Below are 12,821 nucleotides of genomic sequence, written 5' to 3'. Positions count from 1 at the left end.
CTATGTTCTCATCAACCTCAAACTAGATAATTGCAAGTCTTTTAACTCTCCTAACTCCACTATTTCCATTTTTCAATCTATGCTGAATATGCTGCTCATTTTCCTTAAATACAACTTTTATCAGTCTATCTTGCACACAGCTGCCAGATTGATATGTCTAAAACATAGACCTGACCATCTTTCCCCTTACTCAAAAATCTTCACAGGCTCTTTATTGCCTAGAGAATAAAATAGAAAATTCTTAGATTAGCACAAAAGCCCTCTTCAGTCTTGTTCTCACTTAGCTTTTCAATCTGATTTCTTATTCCCTTCTTTTATGATCTGTCTATTCCAGTCAAATGGACAGTCTAGCTCTTCCATATACATGCCATTTTATCATCTACGTGCCTATGTTTAAGTAATTTCCCCATGCCTGGAAATGCTCTTTTCACATCTTTATCACAAAGAAATCTTAGCTTTTCTACAAAAAAAAAGGCTCGGATGCCACCTCTTACATAATCCTTCTAACTATTAGCACTTCTAACTATCCTTTTCTGATCTTTCTAACTATTAACACTCTCCTGAAATAACTCTTACTTTGCATATATTTTGTGTTTATTTATATTTATTTGTGTGTGCTTATTTATATCAACACTGCATTTTTTCAATGGGTGGTCCTATTTGGAGTGTTTGTCTTTATGTTCCTGACACCTGACACAATACCTGGCAGGTGGCAGATGATTAATAAAAGTGGTGAACTGATTTAAATCAGTTATTTCCCTGCTTAGAATCCTTCTGTAGCTCCTTATTTCTTGTTCTATCAAAGGTCCTTCTATCTATCAAGGTCTTTCATATCCAGCTCCAACTTATCTAACCAAAAGCATTTGCCATTACTGCTCAGTATAAAACTTCTATTTCAGTGATTCCACCTCCCTACTCTGGGCATTTTCACTGTTTATACCCCCATGCCTTGAAAGAGCTCCCTTGTCATTAGAGAGAGACAGCATCTCTCAAAAGACATTCAAGTCCCAGCTAAAATCCCACCTTCTATAGGAAGTCTTTTCTAATCTCTCTTAATTCTGTGCCTTCCCTCTGTTAATTATTTCTTATTTATTCAGTATATAGCTTGTTTGTACAGTTGTTTGCATTTTTTCTCCCCCATTAGGTTGAAAATTCATTGAGGGCAGGGACTGTCTTTTGCCTTTCTTTGTATAACTAGCATTTAGCACAGAGCCTGACACAGACTTAATAAATAAGCATTTAAAACATGCTTATTGACTAACTGATGAGTCAACCAAGTTTCTTTACTATTTCAAGAACATGTATTTATTATGAATACAGTACTGTATTTTTGTAGATTTTGTATGCCTTCTATATAGTCACCATCCCTGTTCCCTCAATACTATGTATTCTTTAAGGGCCAGCTCATATGTGACCCATTCATGAAGGCTTTTTTGCGTATTCTAAACCCCAGTTAACCTGATTCCTGAGCTGTATCTATGCTACACAATTTAGCATTTAAGTGTATGCTGTCCGGTTATGGACACATGTATTACTTTATGTGTAAATACTGTCTCAACTAGATTATATGCTACCTGAAGACAAGGAGCATCTTTTACTTTTTATATAACCCACAGTGGCTATAATAGTTCATGTTGAACATATAGATAGCCTTGTTCATGGAAAATACACCTATAGTCTTAATCTATTTTGTACATATGCTCTTTAAATCCTTGTACTGTTAAAAGAGAAAGGCCTTCAAGGCCTCAGGTGAATCCTCTGTGGAGGGTTTATGAGAAGACAGAAGGGGTATGGATAAGAATCATAGAGGATAAGAAGCTTGTAACACTACAGAGAATGCCCACATCAGGGAGATCACAGATTCACTGAGGTACAAGTTTACTTTTCAGGTTCAACACCTGGTAAGTGAAGTTATATAATCAGAGAAATAACTGAACGTTACTTGTACAATATAACTTTACCATATTCTTCACATAACCTCATTTCAAGGAAGATATTAAGAGTTCAATAACAGGCATATTTCTGGAGCTAACATAATTCATCCCCCTCCCATATGTAAATAAGGAAAACAATCAGTGGTAAGAGACTGATGTACTTAGTTTATCAATATTTTTCAACCTTTATAACGGAACAGTAATCCCTTATTTATATATAATGCTTTACAATATTCAAAGTACTTTAATACATTATCTCATTTTTTTGGTAGTTAGGGCAGGAATTACTATGCCCATTTTACAGAATGCTACTCTCAGTGGGAGTTAGTAACTAACTCTTTAAAAGGCATATATATAAAAAGCTTTCCTCATAACAGCCTGTGAGGTAGATAGTACAATTATTATTATCCGCATTTTATAGATGGGGAAACTGAGTTTCAGATAAATGAAATGACTTGTCTGTAGTTAACAGAAAACAAAGTGTCAGAACCCAGTCTATCAAACTTAGGCCTCCTGATTCCAGGTGCTTTGCTCACTATGTACCAAGCTGACACGTGACAGTGTCTACTAAAGGAGATGTAATTCGTCTCGGCAGATATTCTTAGGCTAGTAGACCCAACCATGTAGTTCTGAAGTCCATCAACCAGGTTTAATTCATAGTGGGAGGGAAGGAGCTTCAGCACATGCAGCACAACTACGAGAGATTGATTCCTAAACTGCAAAATAAAGGCAGTATAATGAGGGTCATTTGCGGGGCGGAAACCAAAGAACTAAGATTCCTTTTCTGAGCAAACATAGCGATGAGGCCGGTGGGATTTCAGCTCCAGGATATAGTACTCAGCCCCCTCAAATACTTCTGGCCAGAAGGTTTGAGTTAGAAGAGGACTACATAGCGCCCCATTACCGACCACATTCTCATCAGTACAAGGCTGAAACCTTTACAAAGCTCTGCAAATCATGTCTAATACTTATATGCTCTTTTGTAGCCTCTTGTAATTTTTTAAGCCGAAAATTCAGATGCCTGGAAAAATCTCGATTTCACACATTTCGGCCAAAAGACGCGAGTGAGCCTCTGTAGCACTGACCACCGGAGAAGAGGGCTAGTTTGATTTCGCTCCTCCTTGGATAGCTGCTACCGACAGGCACCTGAAAAAGGTAATTCATCAGGTTTCCCTTCAAGCGGGAGTTGGAGTCCGAGTCTGTCAAACCCCAGGGTAGGGGGGATGCCAAAGTACTTCTGGTGGTTAGTTTAAGATGCCCTTCCTCAACTCCCTAGGAATATCCAGAGGAAGCCGCTCCTGTCCACCCTTTCCTAAGCATGGAAAAATAGGATGAACAAGAAAGGACATGAGAAGACTTAAGCAACAGGGGTTCCCCCAGAGGCAAGGCACTGCAAGGTGTCCTGCTACTGACTCAGCGTCGGGAGGTTCCCGGAGCCTGCAGGTGAGGAGCCGGCTGTCCCCGGAGCTGTCTGGGCTCCCTCCCCCACAGCAAACTGTCCTGCTCCTCCCCTTTCCCGAGTCAGCCCATCCACCTGGGGGGGGGGGGGAGGAGGTGAGGGGGTCAGATCGGAACCGTAAAGGGACAAGAAAGCCATGGGGGCGGGAGGAGAAAGTGTCTGGGGAGCCATGTCCACGTAGCTCGGAAAAGGGTGGGTGGGGGTGGGGAGAGAAAGTCCAGCGGGCGCTCGCTACCTTTCCCCCGGCGGGCGGGCGCAGGGCTGGGTGCGGGGCGGCGGCGGTGGGAGCCGCAGGTGGTTGTTACGTTGGGCCCTTTTCTCCTCCCCTTTCTTTCTTTGGCTTTTTTTTTCCGCCCCCTCTCCGCGGCCGCGGTGTCGGCGGCACTTCCCCCTGCTTCCTCCTCCCTCTCCAATCGGGAGGGAGGGAAGGCGACTCGGGCTCTTTCCTGCCTCCTTGCAAACTTCAGCGGGACGCTGCTGGGGCTCCCTGCGGAGCGCCGCGCCGCGCCTCCCGCGGCTCCTCCTCCCCGACAGCTCCCTCTCTCCCTTCCAACTTTCTTTCCCGGGACTGACGGGCCGGGGGATGCCCCCTCCTCCGGCTGGGAACGCCGCCCCCCATTTCCCGGGACCTCCTGGGAAGCGGCTGCTCCGACCCACATGAACCTCTGCCCCGGGTCCCCCCGGGCGCCCTTCGCTACAGACACCGGCGGAGCCCAGGCAGGGCGAGCCCCTCACCGCCCCTTCAACACCCCCCTCCCCTCGCTCCTTCCTTCCTTCCTTCCCTCCCTCCCTCCCTCCAGCCCGGACAGGAGCCAGAGCCCTTTTTCCTTCCCCCTCCACCCCGCTGTCCAGGATTTTTCTTTGTGTTGGATGCAGACTGGAGAAGAGGGGCCGCCAAAGGGCTTTTGATCTCGCCCCCTCCCCGGACCGGCGGGAGGGCAGCAGCAGCAGCCGCAGCCGCAGCCGCAGCCGGCCGGCCGCAGGAAGGAAGCCCCGCACAGACCATGCCTTTTCACAAGAGGACTGTGGAGCCCGTGAGGATGTGCCGGCTGGACGAGGCGGCCGGGGTCTCCGGGAGCTGCGGAAGCGGCCCCGGGCCGGGGGAGCCGTCGGCGGGCGCTGCGGGAGGAGCCGCGATGGCCGGAGGCGCCGGGCCCGGGGCTGGGGGGCCGCTCTTCGCTTCCCTGGAGCAGGTCAGCGCGCACTCCCTGGTGTTCCTGCTCTGGCAGCTCTCCGACCTCTCCCGTTGCGCGGGGGACATCTTCGCCGAGATAGAGGGGCAGGCGGCTGCCCTGGGCCGCCGGGCCGCCCGGCTCCACGGCCGCCTGGACGCCTTACGAGCCGCGGCCGGCAGGCTGGACCACCGCAAAGTCCAAATCCGTAAGTTTCTTCTGGAGCTCTCGGCTCGCTTTGGGGGAGGGGGTGGGGAAAGCCTGGCTGGGAAAGTGGAGTCGGCGCCGAGCCCTGCTCCCTCCTGCCCCCTGCCGGCGTCCGGCGGAGGCTCCGTCTTGGAAGCTCAGATTTGAACTGCCAGAGAGGAGCAAAGATTTCCACTAGGCAGTGGCGTGAACTGGGAGACTGTTGGCAGGTGTCGGACCCATGTGATCCCCCTATCTTCTCAGATGGGCACTTACGGAAAGCTCGTGTTTGTGTGGGTGCTTTTGTTTGGTTTGTGCGAGTGCGTGTGCGTGAGAGCCGAGTGTGGGAGCTGGGACTTCTCCATTGCCCCATTCCTCGCGTCTGCCTGCGTGGGAGACTGAGGCAGGCAGACCCGTGGGGAGCTGAGTCAGGTCTGAGGAAGGGCTCAGAGCAGGGCGCACGGGAACCTGCCTAGCCAGGTAGAACAGGAAGAAAGGGTGGAATAGACTTCTAGAAGGACTTCTTGGAGGTGCCCCCCTTATTGTTTTGTTCCTTGGACATCCAGAAAATTCATTTGTAAAATTCTCTGGGGATTTCAGGTAGTTTAACTATTCCCCCCACCCCCACCCCCTTAGAAGTATATCATACTCCCTTGCTCAAAGTGCGTTTAAGGCTGTGTTAAACTCTGAAACCCTAAGGTTGTCTAGATGTGTATTATAGATTGTAAATCCATAATTGATCTACCAGTTGTTTGTAATTCATAGATCCCTGACCTTGAACTCAACTCCTGAAATCTCATTCATCTTCCTTCCTTGACCTCTTTCCAACCCTGAAAATCAAGTTTGTGTCTTGACATGGTGATCTCTCTAAACATCACATTTCATTTCAGCAGCTCAGCGGGCTCCTTTGCATGAAGCAATTGGAATTTCCTGCTGGCTCAGGGCAGTGAAACTTTCAGAGGGGTGTGTGTGTGTGTTTCTTTTTTTCCGCCTTGTTCTTCGTCATAATCCGAGTATAAGCAAGAGTAGCTTTGGTGGGTAGGCTGATAGATAAGGGGAGGAGGGAAGAAGGAAGTGTTTTCTATATGTTATTCTTGATATTCTTCGAACCGGTGATGTATCTTTTAGAGGGAAGCCTCAGGGACGCTGTGTGAAATACTATTTCTATTAGGATGAATTTATTTAGAAATTTAAGAGATGCAGGTTCTTAATCTCTATTAGTTCATCTTGGTTCCAAGGTTGCTTCAACATCCTTTTTCTTTTAGTTATTATTTGAAGATAATTAAGTTCTGAGCTTAAAATATTGCAGTGGAATAGAAAGCTATATATATAGCTGCACTTGAAACCTTCATACTTAGGAGTAGCATAGTACCCGTGAGGTAGCTTCCTACAGTGCATCTTTTTTCCTTTGTGTAATAATGCAAGGTGAATGTCCAATACAGTTAGAAAACTTTGATCAGGCTGGTGATGTGTCAAAACTTGTCTAAAACTTGTGGTGAAACTCTTTCTTACCATTTAGTGAGTACACCAAAACCAGAAAATACTTAAGTAGATTCCCCTGTGAGAGTAGAGTGAACATGGATACAGAACCCTTCTTCCGTCAGTCATTACATTTAATACTGTTTTTTGCTTGCCTTTTTCTGGGGTATAATGTATATATAAAGTGAAATTTACAGATTTAGTATGCAATTAGATGAGGTAGATTGCATAAAGCTATTTTTGGTATTAAAGAACATTTCCATGTAGTAGAACCTTTTTCTGGTTTCATTACATGCTCACTTGTGCCTCCTTTTCTCTGCCCTCTTTGTACGTATACATGCTTTTGCTGCCAAAATAGCAATTGTAGAAAAGGTCAAGGAACAAATTCATGTCATCTCTCTATATACACTTGAATTTCTCAAAACTAGCAAAAATGTTGTCTTTAAATTATGATAAATTAAAATTATTCAGCTTCCATAATAATATCTGAAGTATCTGAATATTATTCCATAATAATATCTGAAGTTTTTGATTTTATAACTGAGAGCCTGGATCATCAAATATTATCTTGATCAAGCAAGAAGAATTTAAACAAACATAATTTTTTCCTGAGAAGTACAATTAATTTGCTCATTTGTTCTTTCCTGCTGTGGATGTTTATCTTGGTGGTCTTTAGATCTAATATATACTTTATTTTCTTGTTAGGTTCTATGGTTGACTTTTAGCCAAGATACATATTAGTTTTTCAAATAATTTATGATGTTTGCCTCCTTAGCTTGTTAAAAGGGACACAATCTTTGTGAATTAATTGTACTCACTCAGCATTTATTACATTCTTTAATGCACATATTTAGGTGAATGTATAGATATGTGTCTATATGATCTATGTCTATATACATATAGTCACATTTCAATTGAATCGAACTCAACAGCATTTATTTAGCATCTGCTATATGCTAGGCACTATGCTAACTGCTGGGGATAAAGACCCTCAAAGAGTTTACTATCTAATGAGGCCAGACAATACGCAAAAGGAGACTGGAAAGCTAGAAAAGGGGGCAACCAGGAGTGCCTTATTGGGTGGAGTTGAAACCAGGCAGAGCTGCAGATACAAAGTCAAGTGATCTGGAAGTTTAATTTGTGCCCTCTAAAAAAGAACTCTGTGGTAGGTGTTTGGTACTCCACTTCCCTTCCCTTCAAACTGGGGAGAGGGGACTATAAGGTAGGGGATATCTATATGGGAGGGTTTCATGGAATTGAAACCAGGCAGAGAAGCAGATGAAAAGTAGAGTGACCGTTGTCTCTGTTAACCATGGAAAAAGTCACATTTTCTTATCTCTGTTATAGCAATGTCACATTTTCTTTAGTCTTTCCTCGTGTGAATATTATTTTCTTTTGTAAAGACTTTAAAGAGTACCATTTATTAGTATAGAGATACAGGGAGAATGTATAAATAAAATCTCCAAACAGTCAAAAACCTTACATTAACCATTAATTATCTCTTTCTGGTCAGATAAACCTTTAAAAAGAAGTTTTTTAAATTAAATTTTTTCCAGCTATTAAGCATTTTTATCCCTTCCACTTCTCCCCTGAAAAAAAAAGAAAAGCAAAACTCTTGGAACAAATAAGCTTAGTCATGCAAAACAAATTACCACATTGGCCGTGCCAAAGAAAGTGCATCTCATTCTTCATATTAACTCATCACCACTGTTAGGAGAGAGATAGCATCCTTTATCATCAGTCCTCTGCAATTGTGGTCAGTTGCTGGATTCATAAAAATTTGTAAGTCTTTCAAATTTGTGTGTTTTTACAATGTTGATGTTATAGGATAAATTGTTCTAGTTTTGCTGATTTCACTCTGCATCAGTTCCTTCAAGTCTTCTCAGGTTCTTCTGAGATCAAAGAGAACTTCTAAGAAACTACAAAGTTGATTTGAGTTTCAGTCTTCTCATTCCAGTTTCTAGGGGACTTGCTGGCCAAAAGCAGGCAAGCAGCAAAAACTCTGAATGGTGTACAAACTGGGCAGGTAGGTGGTATTGTGGATTGAGTCCCAGGCCTAGAGTCAGGAAGACTCTGAGTTCAAATCTAGCCTCAGACACTTACTAGCTGTCTGTGACCCTGGACAAGTCACTTTACCCTGTTTGCCTGTTCTTTCAACTGTAAAATGAGCTGGAGAAGGAAATGGCAAACTTCAATATCTCTGCCAAGAAAACCCCAAATGGGGTCATGAAAAGTCATGAAAAGTGGGAAACTACTGAACAACAACAGAAATGATGATGTCTACCAAAAAAGAGGAGAGGAAGCTCATCAGTATTTTTTTCAACACAAAACTAGGGTTTTTAAATTATTGACAAGCCTCTACTTTGTAGGAGTTTAAAATATATTCTGTACATCATAATATTGCTTTTCACTATAGTAAGCATTCTTTAGAACCCTCTAGCTAGAAAGCTATCATTTTTGTTGTATTTACTTTGAGGATAAATCATTTAATTGGTACATGTACTCAATTGCAGTAGATTTGCAGCACCTTAATAGATAATAACAATTGCAATAGATAATAACAATTGCTAGCACTTAACTAACACTTTAAAGTTTGCAATATACTTCGATATCTTCTTAAGGTGCCACTAGGGCTAACTTTCTGGAATTGAGTGCCTGATACTTAGTAAGCACCTAATAAATGCTATTCCTTTTGACATTGTTAATATTCGAGGTCAAGAATTGTAACTACAGAGACTCTAAAGAGGTAATATGTTATTTCCCCCAAATACTAGTCAGATGAAATAATGACTTAAGACAAAAACAGTGATTAAGAGGCAGCATTGTATAGTGACAAAAGCACCAGCACTACAGGTAGAAGATATGTTCAAATCCTGACCTTGCTACTTACATGACTTCAGGTCCATCCCCTTAACCTGAGTTTTCTCATCTATAAAATGAGGGAGTTGGGCTAAATGAATGAAAAAAGTAAACCTTTTTCAACATTATAATGTTGAATTGTTAATCATTATTTTGTGTGTTACCTCCAGTTTCAGCCAAAACTTCCTTAATTTTGTCAACAAAATTAAGTCTTATTAGAAGTAGTGCCAAGTAAAAAGAGGCCTGGATGAAAATACTTTTAATTTTCTCTTGTCTAAAAAAAAGAGGAATTTAGACTAAATTGTTTCTAAGGTTCCTTCTAACTCTAAATCCTACACTATGATCTCTGCTCTTCAGGGACCCAGAACAGCACTGGCTACATGTGCCACAAAATACAGCTAAGGACATAGTGAAATCTTAGTAGGAAGCCTTGGGAGAAGAAAGCATACCTAACATGCATCTACTAGATAATTTAGCTTTTAATCTAAGAGAGTATAATTGTTTGATAAAGTTTATTTATGTAACTTAATGGGTTTTAAAGTACATTATTTTGTAAAGCTATTGCTTATATTCTATACTAATGAAGAAACAAAGGTGAAAGATTATTATCTCTTTTTAATGATCATTCTTGAAAACAGCAGACTACTTACTTAATATGGTATACATTTCTCCCCCTCAATCTAGAAAGTTTTCAAAGTAGATTGGTAAAATTTATTTTCAGTTTTTCATAATATGCATATTATAGGTACATGATATCCATAATCTTTCAGGACATTTAACTGTTGACTATATCTTAGCTCTGTTACATGAATAAATTTCCAAGAAGGGCCAAATACCCACAGGAATGTGGTTCTTTATTTCCAACAAAAGATAGAGATTAGTAGTCAAGCCACTAGGAGATACTGTTCTGTTTTTTCCTAGTATGAAAAATATTTATACCTACATTCATACATCCATACATATATGTATATCTATATTATTGGTATATGCATCTATATATCTTGGGCATAATTTCTTGAAGAACTTCTTTTTACCAAAAAGGATCAGCATTTGCCCTGGAATTTATAGTTTTAGAGAGTTGCATAAGGTACTAAGAGGTTCAGCAACTTGTTCACGGTCACATAGTCAGTATGGGTCAGAGGTAAGGCTTGAAACCCTTATTTTCTTGACTGAGTCCAAATGCCTGCTCAGTCAGTATACTACACTCACTCTGCTGTGTACACACACACACACACACACACACACATACACACACACACGTATTGTTTATATAAATATATATTTGTTTACAGATATGAGATGACTTAACTATCTTATTTTTATGTCTTATAAACTACAAAAAAGATATGATTTTTAAAAAGATCACATTTCACTATAGCATAAGGTAATGAGATTGGTGTTTTTTGTTGTTCATATGTGAAGATGTGGGGTAGGGAGACAACAGGACACAGAGAAAAGAGCCATAAAGTTAGAATAGCTGGGTTTTAATTGGGTTTCTCCTGTTTAATTAGCTGTGTGACCTTGGGCAGGAAATTTAAGCACCCTTCCGTCTTTATCTATGAGGTTAGGAGGTAAGACTAGATCATAATTCTGTGATTATTATCACAGAATTTTATGTGGTAAAAGCTAAATGCATACTAAGTTAGACATTCACTAATAGAATTTCTCAAGCTTTAGAAGTGTGTGTGTGTGTGTGTGTGTGTGTGTGTGTGTGTGTACATGTTCTACATCACACCCTTACTGGACATTGCACCTTGAGTTCATAGTATTCTCCTTTCACTTAGGTACATTTTTGATACATCAAATGAATAGCATTATTTAAAAAATAAAAAAGTTAACTTATTCTCCAGAGAAATCAGAATGGACTTTCAGAAACAGTGCACCTGTTTGTACTTAAATATAGTCATAATTTGTTTCTAATCATATCATCCTACATGTTATTTTTAAGCGATGACAGTATTATGAACAAAAGATTTGTTTAAATGTTCCATTCATTTTAGGGAAGTTAGTAACCAGTTCAGATTGGTAAAGGAGACACCATGGAGTCAAAGAATTGGACAGTACTTTAGAGATCATCCCTTTATTTCTGATACCAGCTCTTTGAGCCTCAGTTTCCCCATGTGTTAAGTGGAAATAATAATACCTGCAGTATATGTCCTCATAGTTGTGGTGAGGCTCAAAGATACTATACATAAAGTGTTTTGCAAACCCTCAAGTGCTACAGAAATGTCCAATAAGGGAAATTAGATACAGAGTAATGAATTGACTTGCCCAAGGTCGCACAGTCAGTTAATAAGGGAGCTTGGACTATGACAGTTTTCCTGAATTCCTGTCCAGTGCTTTATCCATACTCCATCCACTATGAAAAATTATATCAGAATCGGGAGTATATATTTAGATCAAATCATAAATCCACTGTTGCCAGTGTTCTAAACATCTAAAAACATTTTCATTTGGCTTAGGAAAGCTACATGGTTCCCAAATGCTTACTATGGCCTACAGATTTATGTTTAAGTGACTGATTGTTTAGGAGTACTCTAATTTGGTCCTGTGTTGAAGGTCAAATCTAACATTTTTTTTTATGAGCAGTTGTTTCCAAGGTAACAGTGTTAAAAACAACTGGAACAGAAGAGAAAGAGAAACTAGATAATGACTGAGAATTCTTTTACTAGCTCCCTATCTTTGAAGATAGTTTAGGAAACAGAAAAATTTGGCAAAATGAAGGCAGTGTTTTCCCAGGGTACTTTGGAATTAAGGAAAGTTTATGTTAAAGGCTTTTATTTTAAAATGTTTCATGCTCTTAGCAGGCTCTTCACTAGATATTGTTTTAGCTTTATTTATAGCAAGGATTCTTAACTTAGGGAATTTAGTGGATTTGTGAACTTGGTTGGGAAAGATGCTTCTTTGTTTTCACTAATATATAATTGAAATTTATCATTTCTTCCAATTATGAATATAGGCAATAAAACATGATTCTGAGGAGTCCATAAGACTTTACCAGACTTCTAAAGGGGTTTATGACAAAAAACACTTAAGAACCTCTGCTTTAGAAGCATCAGTTTAGTGGTTTAGTCTTTCAATTTTATTCACTTTTTGCAATTTTTAACTCAGAATTTGAAACATGGTCACCAGGTTGGTGGTGCTGGTGATCCAATAACTGGCTTGTAGCTTGTTTTTTCATGCAGTGTAAACTTCTTGTATAGCAAAGTGAATTTTCTTCCTGAGTAGCTGAAATAGAGCAGCTGCCTTTGGGTGAGATTCTTGTGGAGCCAAGGCCCTAGAACCCTAGGTCTCAGCCACATGTTTTTCTGTTAATGAAGGCAGCACTTCATTTAAACACTCACTGACCTAAAAGATTGATGGGAAACTAGTTTTAAGCAGTAATCTTTTGAGGCCTTTGTTTCACTTTACTTTAGAAGTAATGATACTTCTCTTGCAAATAAGTCAAACTGATGCTGAGATTCCTTGGGAAGAGTGTGTCAGAGTTGAAAAGGGTTACTTTACCCAAAGGTTCTGGACTTTGGCTCCAGTGCTTTGACCGCACCAGTCTCCTAGATTCAGCACATTCTTTCTCAATAGTGGATAGTTTTTTAAGCTAGAAGAATGATTTTTTTTATAATTTGTAATATGGATCATAACTTTGTTAGAACTGGACTTTGCTATACTTCTGGGGGAAGTTCTGAGATGATCTTGTTGCTGCTTTCTTGGGGTATAGGTTGCTTTGTTATTCTA

General features: G+C 40.8%; 1 protein-coding gene across 3 annotated transcripts in view; it reads left to right on the top strand.

The window, feature by feature from the left end:
• Positions 1-3,000: 3,000 nt before the first annotated feature.
• NHSL1 (NHS like 1) overlaps positions 3,001-12,821 on the top strand; it is a 290,898-nt gene continuing 281,077 nt past the window's right edge. Inside the window, exons 1-3 of one of the 3 annotated variants that reach the window (XM_072643441.1) lie at positions 3,001-3,089; positions 3,211-3,377; positions 4,270-4,773. In XM_072643441.1, coding sequence (XP_072499542.1) covers positions 4,398-4,773 — 376 coding nt within the window. In that variant the 5' untranslated portion in view covers positions 3,001-3,089; positions 3,211-3,377; positions 4,270-4,397. Of the gene's footprint in view, positions 3,090-3,210; positions 3,378-4,253; positions 4,774-12,821 lie in introns of those variants that run through there. The other 2 variants (XM_072643443.1, XM_072643442.1) reach the window with 2 other exon arrangements.

Source organism: Notamacropus eugenii, chromosome 2 (assembly GCF_028372415.1).
Source record: "Notamacropus eugenii isolate mMacEug1 chromosome 2, mMacEug1.pri_v2, whole genome shotgun sequence".
Lineage (NCBI taxonomy): Eukaryota > Metazoa > Chordata > Mammalia > Diprotodontia > Macropodidae > Notamacropus > Notamacropus eugenii.
The sequence above is the reverse complement of the archived record's forward strand: the minus strand, read 5'-3'. Positions and strand labels throughout refer to the sequence as shown.